The sequence below is a fragment of the Helicoverpa zea genome, chromosome 23 (genome assembly GCF_022581195.2).
Source record: "Helicoverpa zea isolate HzStark_Cry1AcR chromosome 23, ilHelZeax1.1, whole genome shotgun sequence".
Taxonomy (NCBI): Eukaryota; Metazoa; Arthropoda; class Insecta; order Lepidoptera; family Noctuidae; genus Helicoverpa; species Helicoverpa zea.
In genome coordinates this window covers 3,847,498-3,873,625 of record NC_061474.1, presented here as the reverse complement: position 1 = coordinate 3,873,625, position 26,128 = coordinate 3,847,498, and the positions used below count along the sequence as shown (strand labels likewise).

General features: G+C 36.3%; 1 protein-coding gene across 1 annotated transcript in view; it reads left to right on the top strand.

Annotated features, from left to right (window-relative positions):
- LOC124641785 (soluble guanylate cyclase 88E) overlaps positions 1 to 26,128 on the top strand; it is a 104,127-nt gene that overhangs the window by 58,036 nt on the left and 19,963 nt on the right. Inside the window, exon 2 of the mRNA XM_047180005.1 lies at positions 20,949 to 21,124. Within this exon, the coding sequence (XP_047035961.1) occupies positions 20,957 to 21,124 (168 nt within the window). The 5' untranslated portion in view covers positions 20,949 to 20,956. The remainder of the gene's footprint in view (positions 1 to 20,948; positions 21,125 to 26,128) is intronic.

Genomic DNA, 26,128 nt, shown 5'->3' with positions numbered 1-26,128 from the left:
AAGTTCAAAATCGCAAAGGTCAAACACCTTTGTACAAAAAAAACAACCAAATTAAAATACCAGAATTTTCGATCGATACACTTAAAAGTACACTATTACTCACACATTCGATACTCGCTTCCTATTCGCCCACTCGATTTTATATCGAGAGTTGAATCGAGAAATGTTTATTTACATAAGTGGGTACATTGGAATACTTCAAAGCTGGTAAATATTGACTGGTCGGCGCGCGCGCAGCGGTGACGACAAACGCTCGCAAATTAGTAAAGCGAATTCATTTCGAAATCTTTGTGAAAATTGTCAATACTTTAATATTTTGAAATTATTATTAAGATGGACATCCTGAAAAATATCTATCAGTGCCCTTTCTGCACATTTCTACACATCATCATCTGCTTAGTCTTTCCCCAACTATGTTGGGATCGGCTTCCAATTTAACTGGATGCAGCTGCAACCTGGGCAACTCGATACCCCTTAGTGAGGCTGGTTGACAGACTTTTTGACGTCTAACTACCAGTAAAGACTGCCACTTTCCACACCATCAAAGTACATAATAATTATGTTCTCCCGATCAATTCTTGAAGGAAATTTGCTAGAGCGTAGGACTTATTACAGAGCACAAGCGCACCCACGGATACTCTATTCCTTCAATCCCATAGGCCGATGGGACGGCAATCCGACACGTCCGTAGAGAGATTTCATGACGGAGAGAGATACGTCCTTACAAATTTTTCACTAAGTTATTATACAGAATTGTGCCGTCGAACTGCGGTTACCGAATCTTAAAATCTATACATTTTTGTTACACACACATTCTAATTATCGACATAGTTCAACTGCTCAGTTTTGTCGCTAAGTTATATAAAACTGAACGTCTATGACGCCTATTAGTTAAACACAATCTCAAATTATGCTTTAAATGATATCAATCTTTGTCACCCATTTATGTATATTGGGTATAGCTGAAAGAATTTCACCGCTATTTTTAGACTGAAATCAGTTTCCCGCCCACGTCCGTAATATATTGAGACGAATGAGCTTTTTGTTAGTTTTTTATAAGGCCAATTCAATTTAGAAATATCTCTGTGAATGGGAGTGAGGTCTAAAGGCCTTTTTGGGTAACAGTCAAAAGAGAATCTACATTTTTTTTGAACTCGTTAGGTAAGGTCCTTTTAATAATTTCTCGAATATGTTTCAGCAATAGGTATTTTATAAAAGGGACATCGTATTTTTTCTTTATGGGTCATCAAATGGCCCTTCCTACCGTGGGTGCAGAGTGACGGACTGTCAGACTCTTACTGACTAAAATAAACCATGTTCTTTCTTGAGCCCTTTATGTACCAGCGCCGCGGTAACTCTTTCAAATAATCCCGCAGCCCCGTTACTCATCACTTGACGCATTAATATACAAAATCGTTTTAATTTTGTTTAAATGAAAACGTTCTTACAAAATAGAGAGACGAATGAACGTATGAAAATTCAGAAATAGGTAGGTACTATTTCATAAATCAAAAGTCACGGCTATCATCGTTTGTTCATTCAGCAACAAACAAAAGCCCGATCTGACACTTCAAACAAAGCATAAACGTGATATATTCCCCAAAGAACATGTCAATTTGCTCCTTTTGATATAAATAAAAGAAGACCGAAACCTAGGCCACGCGTTGCAGATATCGTTGGCACAAATGTTTGTCCAATATATGGATTTGCACCAATATTGGGTGTTAGCTGTAGTGCCTCCTATCAGTACCTAACCATCATATAACTTAATTGGGAGAAAGGTGATCCATTAATTTAAAAATATTCCATCTATGACTCCACTCAGCTCAGTGGATATTCGATACCTATATGACAGGGCTACATATACATTTTCAAGTCTTTTAAAGAGGAAAGGTTTGCCTTCAGAAAGTTCTAACAATCGCTAATTCACCGTGAACTTACTTTTAACGCGTCTTCTATTATATATAAGATAAAAATCTATCCTTTCATTTTTTTTCTCCAGCAGTGTCCCAATAAATAATGCCAAAATATAACCTTTAAATGACAACATATCTACAATATAAAATTTACAAGCAGGGCTACGGATTAAGCCAATAAACTGGGGCCAACGTAACGAGTATCGAGTACCGCAGTTATCGATATCGACACTAACAAGCTGCTAACGAGGTCCCCGCACTGATAAGTTATATAGGTATGTTTCAATTTTATGGGACAAATGAAAGTACATTAGGCGATAGAATAATGGAAGAATCGAAAATATTGTTCCAAATTTATGTCACACACCACACTGTTTTTTAAGGCCTTTTGGCGATTTGGCGACATACCAGTTTGGTGTGAGAAATATTGATTCTATTTTTGCAAACAATCAAACTCCTTGAAAATCCGTGTGCGCGATCAACATCTTTTATTACAACATTATTTACTACTTTATAAAACAATATATAAAAGAGTTATTTACATTAAATTCATCGCTGTCGACTGGGAGCCTGCCCAAAAGGCAGCATTGCCACTTTGGAAGTTTGTGGCCAGCCGTTTGGAAAAATATGATTAACATAAATAAGTTTTCGATTGCAATATCCAAACCAGACCCAGACCCTTGTCTGTGTCAATCAATCATTGACAATTTCTTAAAGATTACAATAGAACGACACAACTTTTTCTCTCTTCTTCTGTATTGTAATATTATAAAAGTTATCTCATCAAAAAACTTTGCTTGCGAAGCGTTCATAGTCATAATTTTTCTAATTACTTCCAGTGGAATTTCATTTTATTGCGTTCAAAGTTAGCTTCTTTATTTCAAATGTTTGCTTTTTGATGCTTTTGTAAAATATTTACTTACGCCGTAGAATTGAGGAAATCCTGCTTGATGGAAAGCCGGTTAAAATCTGTAACACGTTTATTTTTTATTTTGTTTTTAACTGTTTATTTTATTAAGTTCACATAACAAATGAACATCACCTACTACACTACATCAGCTTTTACTTAAACTCGCGCCAGCGGCTTACCCTCGTCACGCAGTATCTATTCCGGAACCTGGATAAAAAGCCTACAGCTTCAATAAAAGGGCTAAGTATTTAACACTGATAGAGATTTTTAAATCAGTCCAGTAGTGCCCGAGATTAACGCTATTTATTTGGTGCGGTCAATGACACCACAGCCGTATTTTCACACGACAATATTTCAATCCAAGTGTATCAGGCCAAATTACCATTTTCGTTCTGCATAATACATTGTGTATGTTATATTATACACAATATATTGTTCTGACCGTAGATACGTAAATATGGTTCACACAACATGTTGTTCTAACATTATGGCTCGTAGTCTCGTAGCACTCGTAGTAATGTTGAAAAATATTCTTGCTTCGATAAATACGCACTGGTTTATTATAATAGTGGCTACAAAAGAGAAACAAGATAATTCATATTTCCAAAGTCGAAGAATACTAGGTACCTAAAAAAGGAAAGTAACTCTATCTGCCTGTCTGTTGCGCTTTCACGTCAAACAACTAGACCAATTTCAATTAAATTTGCTGTACAGCACGTCGATTCTATAAAATTCGAACAACAACTCGCATTTCACTTCGCTATTCACTCTCACTTCGCATTCGATTCAGAACGACCTTGATTTTGCATTCTGTAAAAACATCACCTAATCACTTGCGAAGTGAAGTGAGCTCGACATCGACCAGTGCTGTGCTAGTGACTTCCCCACTCGACAAAATGTCAACCGAGATTTATCAGTTTTTAATTTTACCAGTTTTTGACACAGAATTTTAGCTAAATATGATGTTTTAATTATAATTTCTTATTGTAAGGAATTTGAGGCAGCTTTTAAGTATAAAATAAACATAAATCTCTAAATTCGTGCTGTGAATATAATCTATGCTTACCCTACGAAAAAAAATACTGACAGCGCCAATACCATTATTAATCTGTGGACAATATTTTCTTCTCTTCTGTCTTCGTATTGTGTTTAAGCTTGTTTGTTTTGCCAGTTTTCGCCGTAATTGTGATAAAATCATGAAGTAAGTTTAAATAAAAGAAGTGTTTATTTTATTGATTTCTGACACTTACGCGAATATTAGACATTTAAATAAAACTACTTTTACGGATTTAAATAATATAAATAAGCCCCGCAGGGCATCTGAGGTGCCCCGCAGGGCATCTGAGGTGCCCCGCAGGGCATCTGAGGCGGATGACGGGGAGTAGCGACCCCGCGGGGCTATATATCCGAGTGCTCCAGGGAGAGTATACTGTCCCCCATCTCCGGCCTGCCGGAGTGAAGCATGACGGGGGATAGGTCTCCCGCCTCTTGGCTTGCCTTCATCGGCCGGTCAGAGTGGAGTCGCTAGAGCAAGGTTAGTCCTGCTCGGAGGGTAGGTGCCTCGTGGTAAGTGGCGAGTGGGCCGGTGATGCTGGACCCACAGGGAGCGCGTGATCTGCGTTTAAAGTCCGCCGAGGTATCCTCACCCTTCTCAGCCGCTCATGTCCCTGTTGCCCTCTTGTTGCTTTTCAGTGACTGATTCCCGGGGGCCCAGTAAGTGAGTTGGCGAGTCTCCACCTGCCATTTTAACATGTATTTAATACATTGTCATCGGCAGGTGCCATAGTTCCCGTAGTTTCCCCATTCCTAGTCCATTAGCATCCCATCACAATAGCCCAAGTAGTTTTCATCCATAGTTAGCAATAGTTTAGCACAGAACCGGGGATTGTCCTTGGGTACATTTCTATAGTGTATACGGGGATAATCGTCGGTTTTGTGTCGCCATTTCATTAAAGTTGTCTCAAAAGGGCTTCAGCGTGTTGGCTTCGGCCCCACGTTCGCCTTCCAAAAATCCGGGACTCTGTAGTCCCGAGGTCGGTCAGAGACATACACGTTAAATAATATTAATATAACGCGATAAAATCCGTAAAAGTAGTTTTATTTAAGTGTTTATTTTATTAATCCAACAATAATTTCAGAACTTAGAACACTTAGAACTTTATTTAAACACTATTTTAACTATAATTTCTTCTATTTTCACTCGTAAAATAGATGTTTATAATTTGACACTTTGAATCGGGTTCGAGTGCGAAGTGACCGTCGAAATCACGGAGGAATTACCTTATAGAATGCCACTTTAAAGTCATCTCATACTTTATCTGTCAAAATCTCGAGTTCAATTTAGTTCCACTCGCAAACACGCTCGCAAGAGTAGCGCTAGTGTAGATTCGAATTATCAACCGAGTTTTAGAATGCCAATCACGAAACTCACGGCGGATTCAGATTCGAAGTTTAGAGTGAAGTCTTATAGAATCGCACTGCTGATAGCCTAAAGCCTGAGGAAGGACGGAAGAGCTTTTTTTCCTTTTGTGTTGAGTAGTTCCCTCAAGACGCGGGTAGAACCGCGGGGTAAATGTAGTACAACCTTTTTGTGTCTTACTTTGGTTGAATAATTCTATTAGGCCGTTGTCAGGTAAAGAAAATTCTTCGCCTGGCTGGAGAAAATATGCTTGACAAATATATTTTTCTCTCAAAAACTTTCATAATACCTTTTATAATGAGACAATCATTGAACTTGAAATTCCAATTTTCTTTTCAAAAAACTGAAACGATTTCATTTTGCCTGCCCATTGAAAAGTTTTTTATAAAGGTATTCTGTATCACAGACTTTTATGCAGTATAAAAATTCTCATAATTCAATAAATTACGTACCTATGTAAGATAATGTGATAAAATATGGATAGATTAAATGCAGTTGCTAGTAGGCTTGAAGTTCTACCATCATCTACGACAGGCGAGGCAAATAATTACCTTTAATCATCACTTTTGATGATTAAAGTGTACAAAGAAACCATCTTTACGAATTATTATGAAAATAGCCTACGTGCGAATTTATTTAATTTAAAATGTTCTTGTATTTTGCACTCCGTTTGTTAAAAATACCTCGTCGTTAGCTATAGACAAGCACAATTTATATGATAAACTCTGCACAATAACATATAGAGTGTGAACAATATATCTTATGTAGGCGTAAATCGAAGCAATTTATCAGAAACAAGGAAAACTAAGGATTTCCATTTCCGTATAAATAACTAAGTACTTTAGACACGCCTATTTCTTGTTAGCTCTTTTATTTAGGTTTTCTATCTTTCTATTCTATTTTTATATAGTTCCCTTTCAGCTAGTGTTAGTTGTCCCTTTAGCTAGTGGGTTCTATCTCCATCAATTACACTAATTATGTGAAACCATTTTACAAATCTGAAGGGTTAATAAGTCTACTTATCGTCTGCCTAGCCTTTTCCCAACTATTTCGATGTCGGCTCTTAATCTAACTAAAGCTGAGTACCAGCGGGCTGCGGGATTGTTCGAAAGAGTTACCGCGGCCCTGGTACCTAAAAGGCCTACGACGGAACACGACGGTTTTTAGTCAGTAAGAGTCGGACACTCCCTCACCGCTGCTAACCCACAGCGGGAAGGCCCATTTGATGATTTTTGACGTCGTTAAAAATAAAAAGCTGAGTACCATTATTTCACATGGCACGACTGCCTATCTGACTTCCTCAACCTAGTTACATTCAAATTGAGTTTGCATTTACACATTTTACGAACTCAAAGTTCCTAATAGAATTTATTTACATTTTATAAGACCTAAGTATTTTTTTAATCACCAAAGCAATTTACTTTAAATAAAGACAGACTGTAACACAGATTAAAATAAATCTTTTCTAAACCGGTATAAATATTAACCAGACCATTAACATGTAAACTAGAAGTTTATTCTAACCGTTTCCCCGGGGGACGTTTCAGTTGAAACTTTCCATTGATTTTAAATTAAGTGCCTTCGAGTTTCAGGGTCACTTTGTTTTCTACTTATTTTGGAGTATATAAATTAAGTTAGTAAATAGCATTTCGCGGTTTGGTACTTACGTAAATGTGCTAAATTATATGTAGTTGTCGAGGTCGATGTCATTAAATGGGTAACTAACCAATAATATGGTTCAAAAGCCACGGAATTACAGAGTTATTTCCTAAAATGAGCAAGCCTAAAACAAAACCTGTTTTTAGTCTTTATGAATCTAAAGGATAGGACTTTCATAGATTAAAAAATAAGAAGAAAGATTTAATAATAATCCCTAATATCATTTTTACCTAACAAGAAAATAATCATAAGCTGAAATACAAAAGTTTTTGTCTTGAGTTAAGAAAAACAAAACCATTAACGTTGATCGAAAAATACGCCATAAACCCAATAAAACTATAGTAAATATATAAATAATAGCCAAAACAGCCATTCAATTACATTAATCTGCTATAACTGAAATTAATATTATCTACATTATAACAATGATTTACTGCTGGTTAACTATCTTTGCTGGTTTAATCCCTATCTATACTAATATAGAGGTATATAATATTATTAACCTGAAGAGTTTGTCTGTTTGTTTGAACGCGCTAATCTCAGGAAGTACTGGTTCGATTTGAAAAAATCTTTCAGTGTTAGATAGCCCATTTATCGAGGAAGGCTATAGGCTACTTTTTATCCGGGTGCGTGTAGAGGTTCCCACGGGATGCGGGTGAAACCGCTGACAGAAGCTGGTATTCGATATTGATTGAGACTGTGACCGCACCTCCCGCGGAGTTTTTATCTTCATTTTATCGTATTTGTGACATGTTGACCTGAATGGAAGAACATAACAAACAAATTAATTGTTTTTCAATTAAATTAACTATTAGTTAACAAGCTGACTTTGTAAACAAGACAATTGTACATGATTAAAAAGATATATAAGATATATTTAATATTAGTCTAATGCCCGTTTTCACCAACAATCTCTTAACGTTTCCCTAACTTAGTGTCACTTAGAATAAGGGCTCCCCCAATAATAAAGGTTATAACGGTCACCTAAACTTTGGTGAAAACAAAATTCGTATTAAATGTTCCCTAAATACTCTTAGGGGATCCCTAAACTTAGGTATTTGTTGGTGAAAATGGGCGTAATACACTTTAAACAAACTTATTTAGACGTATACAAATTGGATTTGTCTAGCTACAGATCTAATCAATTGTAACTAAAACGATTCAATTACTTTGACACCGACTGTATTCAGGTTGAACAGCTCTAAACATGTGTTGTTTAACCAATTTAATTACTCAACGGATTGAGTCTATGTTATTTGAATTTGATTGTAATAAATTGGTAATCAAATCAAAAATTCTTTCAGTGTTAGCGAGACCACTTATCGAGATATTACTTTTTACTTTTCCACCAACACAATTAGGAAAATAATACCTAGAAGTGAGAAATCGCTTATATACTTATAAAATAACAAATAGGTACACTAATAAAAGGCAATTCGAAAGCACAAACGTACCTGAAAATACCTAACTACTTGACCAGTGTTTAAGTATAAGCTTTATCTAAGCACATTATACAATCTTCATTCACATATATTCACAAAAAAAATAAGCCACTCCGTCTATGTCAGTTCTGCCATCTGTCAAGATCCAGTCTTCTTAGCCATCAATCAAGGGTTTTTGCACCTTTCTGCTGAGAATAGAAATTGTCCCGTCAGATGTAGGCAAGTGATTTAGCCAGCCTGCTTTTGACAGTTCTAGATAAAGAATTGTGGATCACTTGAAATGGTCCGTCGTAGATAAAGTTTATTATGCTTAGGAGTAGAATTTGGCCCATATACCTACTAGTTTAAGGTGTGAAGATTAGAGAGTGTAAAGCACTTTATACCCGATGGAAAAGGGAGGATCTCTCCACCAGACAGGTGTTATATCTGGTGGGCTATTGTATATAGTTGTATACACAATGTCCTACGAGGGTGAATTCCTCGACCTTATAGAGATTTCACACCATACAAAAAAAAATATTGAACCAACGCAAAAATACCATAACTGTCCATTTTCATTCATTCATTCGTTAAATACGTGAAAAGATTACAAAATATATCACGTACTCTTCCGACCATCTTCCCAAATTATTTCCGTGAAAACAAACAGAAAAACAAAATGTCAGTGCCTTACCTGTTTCGTTTCTCGTAATGTTTACAAACAAACCTTTGACCCCAAGGTCTTGCTTATCACAGCTTTTTGTTCCTTATTTACCCAACTTACGGGATGAGGAAAACATCGCAAATAACTTCCAAGTAATAAATTAATTGTACCTACCAGGTAAAAATAGCTAAAGTTCAAGGGTAAGTTATATATGATTCTCGTCAGAAATCACTTTCAAGGAATCTTTTCTTCACAAAACAGGGAAGCGAAATACAGTAGTGGTATCATTTAATAGGATCTTGACTGGTGCTCATCTAAATATGAAAATGAAATTCTGGCGAGGAATTACAAGAGGAGACAATATATTTTCACCATCAACTTAATGAATAGATTACTTTTCCTATTCACACGTCAGATGTCTCGGTTTATTAACATAAAGACGGTCTCAGCAATTTACAAAGTTACGTTACATACAAAAAATCTACACCGTTATGAATACTTTTTGTTGTAACTTCAAGAAGCATATATTTCTTGAAGTTACAATAAAAAATATTCATAACGATGTAGTTCTTAGTACAACCTTAGACTTATTTTACAATAACATTTGTATATAAACAACCTGTGCAAAGAAAAAACTACTATCGAGATCAAAAAACTACTATCGAGATCAATTAATAAATGCTGAAAAATATAGTGTGACAAGGCTAGATCTTATAGATATCTTACTGACGTAAAGCTGATGCTAGTCTCTCTTTAAACCTTGCAAAGGTTTTTGAAAATCAAAGGAAAATAGTGAGCAAATTTCCTATTACCGTCAGCAATCCCTACTAATATTATAAATGCGAAAGTAACTCTGTCTGTCTGTCTGTTACGCTTTCACGTCTAAACCACTGAACTAATTTTAATATTTGGTACAGAGATAGAGTGGTGGCCTAGTGGGTAAAGGACAAACCTCTCAAGTATGAGGGCGCGGGTTCGATCCCAGGTCAGGCAAGTACCAATGCAACTTTTCTAAGTTTGTATGTACTTTCTAAGTATATCTTAGACACCATGGACTGTGTTTCGGATGGCACGTTAAACTGTAGGTCCCGGCTGTCATTGAACATCCTTGGCAGTCGTTACGGGTAGTCAGAAGCCAGTAAGTCTGACACCAGTCTAACCAAGGGGTATCGGGTTGCCCGGGTAACTGGGTTGAGGAGGTCAGATAGGCAGTCGCTTCTTGTAAAGCACTGGTACTCAGCTGAATCCGGTTAGACTGGAAGCCGACCCCAACATGATTGGGAAAAGGCTCGGAGGAGGAGGTACAGAGATAGAGTTGACCTTGAGAAAGAACATAGGATAGTTTTTATCCCGGACTTCTCTTAGAAGCGCGATATAACCGAACTCTACGCGGGCGAAGCCGCCGGCAGAAGCAGGCCCGCCGCTAGCTGTTTGTTCGCCCGCGTGCAAAACTGATTATGCCGCCCTACGACTACATACGTTTTGTCAAAAAATATATAGGGGGGGGGGGCGGACCTAGGTGGCCCGGACCCCCCCCCCCCCCTCCGCCCATTCATAATCAATGCAGTGCAATCATTACCCCCCCATAGTGGCCTGGCCCCTATGTATTGAAAGATTGTGATTAACTTAAAGTAACGCTCTTAAATATCTATAACATTGTTTAAAGTCAGTAAAATATGTTATTTGGTGGGTTTCCCGTTGAAAAATCAACTTATAAGACACATGTCATATGTAAGGAAGCGCGAGCGGAGCGAGCGCGAAAATTTTTTAGTCTAAGGACACAAAACAAATAAAAACCACTGTAAATTAACAAAGCAAAGTCAAAAAGTAAGATATGCACAGAAGTGAAGTGCAAAAGCCGCGAGCGAAGCGAGCGCGATTTTTTTCTTAGTTTCCATGAAGTAAACATATCATAAAAAGCCATAACGGACGTGCGCGAAAAATTTTTTTTCGGAATTGAATGCCTCAACAATTAAACAAAGATAAAATGCGATATCTGACATGGAGCCGCGAGCGCAGCGAGCGCGAATTTTTTTGGGGATGCAAAGGGTGCAACAGTCAAAATTGATAGGAGACGACCAAAGCTAGGGCGGCTTTTTCCGAAATTTTATTGGTTTAATTTTGCCGCCCCCCAAATAGCATTTGCCCCACGCTCCGCCACTGGTTGATCTTAAATCGTTTTTAAGAATCTTTAATTTTGAAAATGTCCTTTCAACAGATGTACTGAACTGAAACCGGCAGTGTAAGTAATATTCTTAGCGCTATTGCTGTGTTCGGAAATATTGAAATCAAATCATTAGTAAAAAATATTGTATTTTTTTAATATTACGTGATAAGTCGCTCGATTTGCCGCCCCCTAGGACGTGCCGCCCGCGTGCTGTGCACGCGCTGCACGCCCGCTTACGGCGGGCCTGGGCAGAAGCTAGTCAAAGAATATTACTCAGAACTTGTGACAAGACTTATTTTCTTTTTCTACTTCTCTTTTAATCGTAATCCAGGCGTTGTTTACTATAATGCCTTTATTTACTCTCTTTGCCGAATAAGTTATTTTTATCAAGTTTTTCTTCTCGTCCTTGCTAAGGTTTTTATTAAACCTTTTTATTGGTCTTAGCCGTTTGTTTATAGACCTTTTTGGTTGAAACAGGAGTAAAAGTAAGTTCTTTTTATGGCCTAGACTAGTTTTTGCAAGTAAAAGTGTTCTTGTTGTTAGTACTTTTATAGTTTGTTGGTATAATAACAAGCTTATTGGATAGTTATTTTGTATGGTCTGCTTAACTATAACGTCTATAAGCATATCTAGGACAATTTCTGGGATCTTGTACATTATTATTAAGAACAAATTGGGAGCGAATAGACTAGGTTTTTTGCTGTAAGGACGGGTTAAAAAAACAAATGAGCGTACATATTTTTATTGACATCAAACTATTTTAGACAAAACAACGCAAGTTGCTCTGCGTCAGACAATACAACATTAAATTTACATTCAGAATCTACTACAAAGAACCTATGACTATTATTAGTACCTTCTTCAAAAACTATGGTGATTTCTGAGTTTCAAAAATACTTAAAAATAATGAAATACTTAAATGTGTAAAAAATAAGATACAGATATCAACAAACCACGGATATATGTAGCTATTCCCTTTCCCCCTAAGCCAATAATCAAATGTTTTGACACGAAGGTGAATCCTTGACACCGTGACACATCACGACTGGACCGATTGCCCTACTTACTGCACAAACATTGCCGTTAGATCAGATGCCAATCATCTGCCTAGCCTTTCCCCAACTGTGTTGGAAAGGCTTCCAATGTAACCGGATGCAGATGAGTACCAGTGTTTTACAAGGAGCGACTGCCTGTCTGACCTCCCTATCTTGGGGTCGACTTCCACTTGAACTGGATGCAGCTGAGTAGGTAATTGTTACATGGAGCCTATCTGACCTCCTCAATCCAGTTACCTGGGGAGGTCATATAAGCATTTTCGAAGTTTCTTCTATGACAAAAAAGTATTTTTTTTGAAAACTTTTCACGCATAAGTGACGCAGCTGCAGCGCTTTTCTTTTTTGTTTCACTGTTTGTTTTGTCCATTGTTATATTTGTTTGTTTTTGTGTGTGTTTGTTTTCTGCGTCATTTGTGTGTTAAATAAAATGGTTTTTCTTTCTTTCTTTCTTTCTTAAACGAAAAAATATTTTTTTGAAACACAAATTAAACGTAGATACACCGTACAAAGTCAAAACAAAAGGTCCCAACTGGCTTTGTTAGGCTTAACCAAATAAACGGGTGATATAAAGCGATACTCCGAGGTCTCAATAGATTTCAGTTAACAGTTTGAGAAAACATTGTTAATTGTCCCAACTATAGTTCGGCCATTCAGAGAATGCGTTCCTGACACGTCGCGATTGAACTGACGACGTAACAACATTCATTGATTATTGATATAATAATGTTGTTTTAATGCTCCTCAATTGTTAAAACGGTAAACAACCAGCAAAAATATTTTTATCGTAACTGCAACGCCATTGCAAAGTTACGTCGTCAGTTCAATCGCGACGTGTCAGGAACGCATTCTCTGAATGGCCGAACTATAATTTATAAACATTATAGTTCGGCCATTCAGAGAATGCGTTCCTGACACGTCGCGATTGAACTGACGACGTAATAACATTCATTGATTATTGATATAATAATGTTGTTTTAATGCTCCTCAATTGTTAAAACGGTAAACAACCAGCAAAAATATTTTTATCGTAACTGCAACGCCATTGCAAAGTTACGTCGTCAGTTCAATCGCGACGTGTCAGGAACGCATTCTCTGAATGGCCGAACTATAACCCTATTAACAGTTAAAACTTGAAGGGGGTTTTAAAAGAAGTGTTTTGTGTAAATTCGAGTGCTAAGTATAATTATTTGCTCAGTATAAAACTAAATATGTATAATTTTATGAATTTGTTATTCGGGGCCCAAACTAAGCCCTTGGGTCACCCTTAGCTCCTCAACAATTGCCTGACCGCTCTTGTTATATTATTATCTCTGGTAAAGGCATATAGAGTTTTCGCAGTTACTTCAAAACTGAGAGAGTTTAGTAGCAGCTATAAATGACATACACAAACGACTGCAGAGGCAAAAAACAATAATTGAAAGTCTTTGCTGATCTATCATTCTCAAAAAATCTAATCATCATTCATTAAAAGGCATCCCGAAAAAAAACCTATTTAAAAAAATCGTCACGTGCTACCCTATTTTGGGACAATAGCGAAAGCAATGGAATAATAAATAGTTTTCCGAGGTCGAGGGTCTAAAAATACACCATGAACCAGGGTCTGCAATACCTATGATAATTTTAGCCATGGTTTTTGGTTTGCCATAAAGTCTGGAACGGGCAATCAGAGGTCGACTGGCTAAACTGGGTCAGTTGATATCTTTATTTGTTTTCGTAACACTCACCTAATTATTGGCATCAATCGATGGAGACAGATTCATTATTATAGATTAAAGTGGTTCGCGGTTTTGCCAATTTTCGGAATTCGATAGTAAGGATGATTCATAATTGCGAAATGGTTTTCTGGATGATTTTCAGGTTAATATATTAATACTATTATGTAATGTGATGTGATTAGAATTTGACAAAGAAATTCTTCAACTTCAACATCCACTGAATTCAAAAATATTTGTTTGCAAATAAATAAGCAGAACAAAATTTTGCACTCTTTGTGATCACTGACTGATACCAAACCTACAGATACTGGATCAAATACGTCCATTGCATATTTTGTACTTAAGTGAGATTTTTAAAAAAAGCACTGGTCTACCAAGGGCCACCAAAACCAGACAGATTAAAAAAGAATTTTCATCTAAGCTCTAGAACAGCGTTTCCCAAATAGGGTTCCGCGGAACCCTGAGGTTCCGTGACAGGTCCTAAGGGCTCCCGTGGAAAATTCAAGATTTCCATATGGTAAATCGTTTCACTTTTGTCAATTTTAAATTATTATTAATTTTCAATTAAATTGTTTTAAATATTGCATTCCAAAATTCCATTTAGGCACCATGTAGGTGGGTAGGTACCACTCGGGAGTGTAAGTCAGCAGCAGATAATTTAATTCCGTTTTTTACAAATTGTAGATTAACTTAATAACTCCAGGTCTTCGGCAATCGGCAGAAATAGGTAGTGAGTCGACCAAAAATCACCGCATTTTCTGGGCTTATTTCATCGCCAGGATTATACGTTTTCATACATTTGACAGGGCGTGAAATGACACGGCATACGAGTATTTCCAGTGGCTATTTTTACCATGAATCAAAAAGTGACATTATTTCCAATTTTTGCACCTCCGTGAATCAGAAAATTTCGCGCTCGCTTCGCTCGCGACTCCATGTTACGTGTGATGCTTTTATGTTCGTTTAATTGCTCAGGTATCCAACACCGAAAAAATTTCGCGATCTTCCGTCGAGGTTTCCTTTGATGTTTATATTTTATTCCTCTGGTTCAGAAAAAGCAATAGCGTTTTCTTTGCTAGCTGCTTATTCATTTGCATTTGCTTTTTTGTGTGGATATTGTACTTTTTGAAACCTTATTAATTTACAGTGGTTTTGTTTATTTTGTGTAGGTATTTGAACTAAAAAAAAATCCGGCTACCGCTGTATCTCTTTCAATACTAGCGAGTGCTTGGAACTTCTTCTTTTAGTTAAAAAAAATCGCGCTCGCTCGCCTCGCACCTTTACAAACCCAATCTATTTCTTTTTGCGTTTACTTTGTCAGTCTTCAAACTGAAAACTATTCACAAAATACACAAAGTCAAGGGCGGCTAAATTGTTTTCTGGCCCGTGTGGCAGATAGCCATGCTACGCCTGAGTATAATGAATATGTCTCTAACCATATAACCATTTGGTGCGCTACCACGCGCCACGAGCCGTACCTAAGTGTATTTACGTCTTTAGTTTACTTCTTAATTTAAGCTAAGGTTCCGCCGAAAAATGGTGAAAAGAAAAGGGTTCCGAAGTCAAAAGAATTCGGGAACCGCTGCTCTAGAATACCACCAAGCACTTTACACATTAGACTTTACAATCCTACCAAATCCACACGTTCTCAAATTATCCCGGATCAAACCCTACAAACAAAATAACACTTCAACCGCCCAAAAAGCGGACAATACAAACAATTTATTATATAATAGCCCACTGTTCATTAACACGAGGAAAAAGGACCGAATGAATTAGATATGTCGACTATATTTGTCCGCCATATTGGTACGCTACGGTTTGGCGCGCCTTTTACGAGTCCTACTCGTTGTCGCAATGTGGTATTGTGTAGCTAATATTAGATACAGTAGCTATTGTACCTGTTCCCATAATACCTTTTTGTGTAGTAGGTAACTGTGGTCGTGGCCTTAGTCACTGTGTTCGAGGCTTCAAATGGTGGTGGGTTTTTTAACCTGTAAAGCGGACTTTAGAAAGTAGGTGACTTTCGCAGAAGAAGTTTTGCGTTTGTTTTGGTTCCTTACATGGAAAGTAATATCATCAGTATACAACTGTTTTAAACAATTTATTCAGGTTAAAAAGGAAAAGATAAAGGAGTGTCCAAGACTTGTTGCGACCGAAATGTACTCTTCAGTCCACGAACTCTTTGGTCAGGATCAAAGAGTTCTAGGAAGATGACTGATGAAACCGTTCCCTCTAAAGTTAAATACAAAGTCACGGCGTATCTTCTATTAACTCATTTAATCAGATATAATGAATGCCACACAGCAGTACTGTCTGAACTTGATTAATGACAGCTAATGGCGATTCCATATCGTTTTGATAGCCAATCAATGGTTATTCATACCCTATATAACTGACGGGAATTTACGTCAATCGTTCCAAATTAGGACTGGTACTAACGTGTTTTGTTTACACATGATCGCGTTTCGCGGGACAATTTCATTTGATGCAAATGTGATTATAGTCTTAAGTTTCGTTTAACATCGTTAGATCGCCCATTCAATAAAAGCGAAGCGAGAACTTAATTCGATTTAGAACCGTTTCTCAGTATTAGACGTTGCGTCTGTGTCTTTAGTTGCAAGTGGATTTTAAGAAAATATGTTTTGTAGGATAATTAGACTTTACAGTTTTTTCAATTCTAAAGTTGTCATATATCTATCTACATTGATATTTCCTCTCGTGCTCGTGGTGGCTATTTAAGAAATATAGTTTGGATGTATACCTATTACTGCTTAACCTTATTTACATTTGCGAAAATACTTAAGACGATTGCGATTTCGAACTCAACAAAAATGTAGATAAAATAATCTATGTACCTATATAATTTGAATAACTTTGTTACTATTTACATTATGAGCTAGATAAAACTAAATCTATATTTACATAAAAAAGAAAACTTACAACTAATAAAGGGCAAAAAATTCGGAACTTTGTGAAACAGTTAGGTTTATACCTAACTGTAGCTGAAGGAATTTTATCTTATTTACCGAGCTCCTCCTAATTAGCAATAAATTTCCACGAGGACGATAATAACCTTGCGCTAATTTGCATTATTCATAATCGTTATTAATTATCAAAAGGAGCCAGACAAGTAAATAAATACAAATAAGGAGATTCGTAGTATACTTACCTAGATTACATAATATGCATAGAAAAGTATACCGCTATTCTCTTATATTTTTGATGAAGTGGGTAGCTATATGCGGAACAATTTTTTTGGGACAAATATGTAGTAGCAAATGTGTTAATACAGTTGACAGCTCTTCCATTACACACGTTTTTAAAGCTGGTCAGTTTAGAAAAAAGCTTTTTTGCTAAATAAACCAGTATATCATAACCTTTACTTACAATTGCCGTCCACTGCAGAACATAGGCCTCCCCCAACGAACGTCAACCATCCCAGGAAGGGCAGCCAGTATTCCTGTCAAAGCAATATATTTATGAGGTAGATGTCGACAACATAAAACAAATAACATTTAATACGTTTGACGTTTCGGTTATTATATTACATTCCGCTGCATCTTACGGGCGTTTACGACGCTTGCTTTATGGCTTTTTGACGAAACGAAGTCGTAAACTCAACTCATTGAAGGAGGTGGGTTAGTAGTAAGATCTATAAGCACTTTATATATGCAATATTTATTATATTATATAACATCTATACTTATATACATTGTATTATAATGCTGAAGATTTTGTTTGTTTAAACTTATTCGATTTAAAAAATCTTCCAGTGATACCCAGATAGCCAGGATAGCCTGTTAATACAACCTACCTACCGCCTACTTATAAGCTTCTTTCTATCCAGGTGCGGGAAGTTGTTAACACAGGACAAAAGTGACACCGCTGGCAGACACTAATATAAAAAATTGTTTACGAAGGTCTCAGGAAACTATCAAAACTAATTTATTCGTCCTTCAAATTACACCAAAAGGGAAAAAATATAGGATTTCTTTCAGTTGTTCAGAAAGAATCATTTTCTCAACTATAAGAAAGGTCAAACAAACAAAGTGCTAACAAAGAAATAAGTGACAAATAAATACATCATGTCGCTTTTTTCTTATTTTTTCCTTTAGTCAAAAGGGTAAAAAATATACCTACGTAGTTCGAAAAATACTTGGTCTCTCTTGTTTTTTGCCTGTGAACAACCAATAAGGCCAAAACTATTTGTGCGAAAATACGGCCAAGCAATAAAGAAAAATATTCACATTTTTTTTCTTGTTTTTATTAACTAAACTTATTCCTTGTCTTTTTATTACACGATTAAGGTCCCATTTTTTTAGTAATTAGCCAACTTTTAACTGAGGGATGAATATGGCGATTGAAAAATCGGCCCTAAGTTACTTACGTATGGTAGGACCGTTTTTTGGTGCAGTTCAAGTCAGTTAGTAAAAAAAAAAAAAAAAATTGACAGCTGTCAAATGCACAAAACATTCGGTACCTACCCTTATGCCTTTATCTTACTAAGTCTTCACCGCAATACCTTCTAAAAAGGACCTACAACTAAATGATAATTTATTGTAAAAGAAGCAATTTAGTCTGTCTGAAATAAATTCAATTGAACAACCCTCTCATTAGATAATTCTGTTTCTTATCTATTATACCTGTAACTGTACGGTGCACAGTTCAGTCTGGTTATTTATTATTATTCGTTTATTTTGGGTGAAGTAGGGAGAATTTATTAATAAGATTGAAAGCTATTTTAAAGGGCTATGTTAAATTGGAAAGGGTTTTCAATATGGATTTTTTTGTAACAATCTAATCAATTTAATCTATAAATGGAACTCAAACATAGTTGACTAAACGATTTATTTACTACTGACTTTTCCCCGCTTCTTAACCCACGCTCAGAGGACACTTTCAGTAGCCTGTGTACCAAATTCTATTTAAATTGGTTCAGTCCGTTCAGTAGCTTTGGTGTGAAAGCGTGACAACCAAGCAGACAGACAGTTACTTACTTTCCCATTTACAATATGTGCAATGCAAGGCAATTTTCGATACCAAAAAAGGTTTTATAATACCAATACAGAATTTGCCACTGACCCAGACCTCAAACAAAAAAGAACATTCAAATCTAACACAGCATTCGACCAATTTTCAAATCGAATTTGTTTCCCCAAATATCATGTCCCACGTTTCGTTAAACCTAAAGCAAATAAAAGCTAAGGCAAGGGTGGAATTGCATATAGATGATCTCAAAGTGATAGGAACAACCTTTACAATATAGGGTAGATCCTTGTATGTACCAATTTTGTTTTACCATGTTGTATGTACCAATTTTATTTTATACAATGAAACACTATATATACAAAATTTTCTTTAACGGAATAAATAGTTTTCTGTCAATTAGAACTATGATTTGAGTTGTACCGTTAGTGAATTGGATAAATTATTAACTTCCTTACCATTCTACATAATTAAGTATCTCAAAACACGTGATTTTTGAAATGTTCCGATTATGAATCAGACCGACGATATATTCAATGTACAGAATTGACCTCTCTACAGATTTATTATAAGTACAGATTAAGTTCAGTTTCTTGGTTTCTTCAACGAAATATTCATCATCCGCCTAGCCTGTTCCGTGGAAAGACAAAGGCATCTTATCTGGCTGCGCGGAGAAGTGTCCACGTGTGGCTTACAAGACTGCTGACGGAAGCTAGTAATTCATATGACGTATACATTTGAAGACTATGGCTTTGGAAATCTATCGAGGTCAACACTGAAATGACCTCTGGGCTCTGTACGGAAATCGGAGAAACATTTACTGTAGTCGAGATAACGATAATGGCTATTGGTGCTATTTAGGGTTACGATATATTGCCAATCCTGACTGGACAATTTAGAATTCCTGAAGGCCTCGGGGTTTTATTTAGGTGGAATTCTTAGTCACTTTTCACGATCTTAGCTGAATTCAATTTGTCGTGTAAATGCCGTAATGATTTAAGATTGTCAGTGTGTTCTGTCTTTTTATTTTCTATGTTTAATTTTTAAGTCCCTAGAAAACCTTATCTCTAAGCAACTACTTATTTTTTTAGATTTTAGGCGGAATATTTACGCGATTTTTTGACACTAGTGAATTTAAACATTTAATTATGATTCAGAATTATTAATAATTGTTATGACACTGGAAGCATTGCTCATATAACTTTGCCCCTCTGAAGCCATCCGGCGTTTCGCGGCTTCACAGAAGTATTTTGGCCATAATGAAGTCACTGAAGCCAATTTTGATGTCGCAATGGTTGAAAAGTTGGTAATGATCTAGCTGGGATAATTAAATAACAAGTTACCTAACATCCCGCCTAAGTAGAACCATTAAACTTTAATGTCCTACATAAATGTAATTTGGTTCCCTCCTGTCTAGACAGAATTGAACTTTTCTTTATCTAGAGGAGGATATCTTTAATATCCTGACTCGGAAATGAGGCAATTTTCGGTTTGAATTACACCATCGTTGGGGTCCTACATAAATTGTTATGATTTGACACCAGTTAGATATGGTTCTCAATTTACCCAGGTTTCAAGCCAGGTGCCTTTTTCGGAGTTTATATGAAATAGAAATATTGAGTCTCTTCTTTCTTTAAGTATGTAGTTAGTTTACCTGCAGGTGACATCATTTCTCATAGTAATCCTTACTAACATTATGTTTCTTTCTTAGTCACCAAAACTATAAAACCAATTTAAATGATTTTAGCACACAGAGAGACCAGTCTGAGAAAGAACATAGGGTAGGTACTTTTTATGCGGCTGCGGGAAAATAGTGTCCCCAGGACGCGAGTAAAACCATAGGCGTAAACTAGTATTAAATATATCCTTTAACATTCTTCCTCCTAAATGTGTAACAAACACTATGCTGAAAACCGCATCAAAGTCTATTCTCAACCAAATGCGAGATAATCGCGCACAAACATACACACACACGTCAAACTGAGAACCTCCTTTTTTGAACTTAGTTAAAAAATATTTTCCCGTCGTTCCAGGCTCCAAGATGTACGGGCTACTTCTGGAGAACATGGCGGAGTACATCCGGCAGACCTACGGAGAAGAACGCTGGGAGGACATTCGCAGACAGGCGGGAGTGGAACAGCCATCCTTCTCCGTCCACCAGGTCTACCCGGAGAACCTGATTACTAGGCTCGCTAAGAAGGCTCAGGAGGTAAGAACTAGATGGTATTATGAACGTAGTTTCTGTCTTTATTGGGTCACATTTAATTCCATAGAATGGTACATAAGGTAAATAATGAAAAGATACTATATACACTAATATACTAAAGAGGTAAGATTTTTTTGTTCGTGTATTTGTTTAAAGGTTCCGAAACTATTGAAACCATTTGAGAAATTCTTTCACTATTAGTACCTAAGCTACCGCCGTATTCTAGGTACAGTATTTATCCGAGTAGGTACAGAAAGAAGTTTCACCAGGTCGAGAGTAAATCTGCTACTTAATTAGTTTATAAGAAGTCATGATTCCAACTTTATAATTGTCTATTACCTTTAGATATAATTTCGTTAATAGTGGGTACCAAATACAATCCCATGTTACGCAAGGTAGGTCATTTATGCCTACTTTAGGGATACAATTTACTGTTTATTAGAAATTTAATTTTGATATTAACTTCATATAATTTATGTCTAATCGCAAAACATGGGTGGATCGATTATTGAATTCCGCAGTAAATTATTTCCCTCCAATAGACGCAAGTTAGTCGACATGTGCATCTTGGCCGTCCTAACCTACGGTGCGCAAACATGGTCTCTTACCGAGTGTCAGAAGTCCAAACTCAAGGTTTGCCAAAGAGCAATGGAACGTAGCCTTTTAGGCATTAAACGGACGGATCGCATCCGGAATACCGTTATACGTTCCAGAACAGGAGTTGCTGAAGTAGGCCGAAAGGCGGCAACATTGAAGTGGAACTGGGCCGGACACGATAGCCGTATGCATCCGGAAAGATGGGCCACTATTGTCACCCAGTGGATACCCCAGGATGGACACCGTAGGCGGGGAAGGCCCCGGAAGAGATGGCGTGACGAACTAGACGCCTACTGTCGAGACTGGTGGACTCGGTCGAAGGATCAGGAAGTGTGGAAGCGAGATGGGGAGGCCTTTGCCCAGCAGTGGGACATTATAGGCTAGTAATAATAAAAAATAATAAGACGCAATAGCTCACTTACACACATTATAAAGGAACGGCGTTAAGCACCGAATCCAACTTCAACAAATAATTCCAGCCCTCATAACCTCTCTGCATTATCATATCCCTCCGTCAATCTAGATTCCTGACACACTTGATGTGTTTGTGTGGTTGAAACCTACAGTAGAATAGTTTTCATCAATCATTCTGATAGTGCGACCCATATCATGAAGCCTTACTAATATTTCAAGTGCCAAAATAACACTTGTCTGTCTGTCGCGCTTCACGCCAAAAATAATTAACTGATTTAAATGGAATTTGGGTCCTAATATACTCTACTGTTTGAACCCGATGGTAGTTCATAGGCAGCTTTTTACCAAATGACGGTAAATAAATAGTCTCCATTGTAACAAGGGAAACCGCGGGGAACAGCGTCATGGGTACACTTTTAGTTTTAAAATATCTTCAACCGTATCTGAATACTATACCTACTGTTTCGTTTATCCTCTAACGTTCTCTATTTGTTAAAAGATCACGGCCATTAGAAGACCTTGTACCCGTGCGGCGACACAATTCCAAAATGGCCGCCAAAAAAGTTAAATCAATCTTAAAAAATCACAGGAATCACCAAACGATTTGAAAAACCAAAAATAAAACTTCGCAGTATTCCGTGTGGTGTTGACTAATTTATTATTATTTATGTATTTCGTTGCTTTATTTATAAATTATGGCTCTTTGATCTGTTTCGTCACTAGTTCGATTGGTGGTTATAGAAGACATTTTTGTAGATATTATGACCTCATTAAAATGGCGGTCGGTAGAAGACAATCAACAATAACTGGGGCAAAAGTAAGTCAAATGGATACGCTTGCTCATTTTGCATTCTTAGCAACTTTAATATCTTAGTTTTAATGGGATGCCATCTAGAATGAATTATATAACTTTTTAATGCAACCAAATTAACCATTTTAGCAAAACATTTTACCAATTTCCATCCTTTTCAAACTAGAAATAGCTTACGAATATAGCATATATGTAAAGTCGGGCCAGCTATTTCTAGAAAAGTTTTATGTCCAAGATTTTTCTCCCACATTCCCTAAGTGTAGGAAACATGTATTTTCAATTAAACGTCAGTCTCGGACGCTGGGCGCAGTATTTATTGCTGGCAACACATTCCGGCCGTGACCGCGAACGTTCAACACTGCTTTAATGGCGACCAAATTGTAAATGGAGACGTTATAAATATTAATAGTGGAAAAATTTTTTTGGTCGTGTATTTTTTTAGTTTCTTTGTAGTAACTAGTAGGTTAGATAAGAAGATTTAAGTTACATACTAGATTTTTGAATATGTGTCTTAAGAAATAAGTTCGATGCACCAAGTTAAAGTAACGTTCTATTCTTTTAGGTTTTGTACGTACTAATAAGTTATTTTTACATGCGGTACTAATAAATCAATGTAATTTTTAACACATCTGACAATTTTTGCACCTAATTAGGTATAAGAAACCGGAACCGATAATTCGGACCCCTTTTATTTACGACTCCACAGTCATACTTACAAATACTTAGGTATTCAAAGAATAAATAAATTCCATTCAATGAAGGCAGATGAAAGCGCGGGAAGATGGATGATGTCTCGTCGGTGAATTTTAACAGCCACAGCCCGTCTGGGAATCTCGCTCCGACACTTTCATTGAATTACATACAACATAGCTGTTAGACAAAAATGTTAGGTTTTGTTCAGAAATTTTGTTCCCTGCGTTAGAATCTAGCGAGTCAGACAAAAAATCTCATAAGCTTCTTCAAAAGATTAGGTACATGTTACTAGTCTTCCTCAATAAATGAGCTATTTAACACAATATATTATTAAGGATATTCGAGGGCTGTCACAATTTTTGCAAACCAACAAGCAATTATCTTCAGCTTTATAAAGAAAAGTAGGACAGGTCATTACTCGTATGGTAGATTAAACTCAATTTATTAAAATACACAATAGTGTCCAAATAACCTTTTATTAGATACTGTCTTTCATTGTTCTTAACTACAATACGATCTGTTTTAGAATATATTCTAGATTTCCCCAGACGATTGATACAAAAGGGCACGCGTTGCTTATCAAGTTGTCACATGTCCATTGTTCCTATTTTTTAATTACTTACTAAAGTTAGTACTAAAGTTAATACTAAAGTTAGTAGTTCAGATAAGGTACCATGTAGGTTAGCTGAAACTATTGACTTGACTGGTGATGATACCATTCCAATATGTCCTGTAGTTATGATGAGTCATAATAAATTAAAGAAATATATTAAAATCAATAAATTCATTAAACGGTCAAAGAGATATTTAAAAAAACAACATCTCTTAAAATTAAACATTTCTCTTAGGAAGGACCGTATTAGCTTAACTAAGACACTGAATTCCTGTACTGCTGAATTAGAATATTATAAATCTATTTATGAGATGGAAACCCAGCAGCTCCAAAACGATTTAAAATACAAGGAGTCTTTGTTAAAGGATATTTTTAGTAAATATGAGTCTTCTCAAGACCAACTAAGCAAGCGGTTATTAGAGGCAGTGGAGCTGATGGACTTGGTGAAGTCCAACACAGAGAGGTATGAGTCTCTGACAAACAGCCTTTCATGTGATAGTGCAAGCCAACCATCACCTTCAATACCATTGCCTGATATATCTGTACCTACAACTGCTACAGAGAATATTCATATGCAAAAATGTAATACTTTGCTCTTCACAGATGCATTGGGTGCTGGCTTTGGAAAAATTTTACACAATTACCTTAGCCATCACTTTACTAATCACAGTTACCATGACATAACTTTTAACCAAATTGTTGAGAAAATTAGCTGTACAACATTAGATAGTAATTCTATAATAGTTCTATTGTTAGGCAGTAGTTATGGTACAACAAAAGAGGACATTGTGAAAGGTATTGACACCTTACTTAGTTTGAATATGGGAAAATTAATGCTATGTGCTTTTCCTTATTCTGATAGTTTTTCAGAATATCAAAATAAATGTATATTTAATTTAAACTGCACATTACACATGTTGACATGTTGTCATAGTGACAAACTTTTATACGTTCGTAACGTTTATTAGTGATTTCACATTGATCAAGGGAGCAGTATCTGTTCCTGGTAGTTGCAGACACACTATTGCTATGTTGATAGCATATAATATTGACAATATTATATCTAATATAATAAACTATAGGGTAAGGGACGAGGGTATGCTGTATAGTTACACTAACAGCACACTGATAGATTGTTGTATGATGACGTCATGTACGAAGGGGGGTCCACAAATACTATCTACCACCACTACCACCACCAACAATATGTTAGAACATTCTAATCATATTGAACACACCGGTAACATAGATTCTTCTATGCAAGTTTTATCATTTGTGGAACACTCCTGATATAAATAATTTAAACTAATTATTAAGACAACAGAAGATATTCCAGTATTTAATAATTTTAAAGATAGTAGCAAGTTATCTTCTGGCGACTTAGTTAGTTGTAAAAAACATAAGAGTGAGCAACATATTTTAAAACTTTTCAACCAAAATATTCAGAGTTGCTCTTCTAAACTCCTTGAAATAGAATTAGTTTTAGAACAAACCAAGTTTGATGTAATTTGTATTACAGAACATTGGCTGAAAGATTATCAAGTAGAATCTATTAATTTTGAGAATTATTCTGTAGCTAGTTACTTTAGCCGGAAATCCATGATACATGGTGGCTCCTTAATATTAGTAAAAAATCCTATTAAATATAAAGTAAGAAAAGATATAGTTGATATGTCAGTGGAACATAATATTGAATTGTCCTGTGTTGAGCTAGATAAGCATGTGTTAGTGTGTGTCTACAGACCACCGCAACACCAGAATCTTTGTGTATTTGATTCTGTCATGGAAGATGTCTTGAAAAAGTCAGTAGCAGTAGTAAGTCAGTCATTATATGTGGCGATTTCAATATTAATATTTTAGAAAGTAATATTGTAAGTTC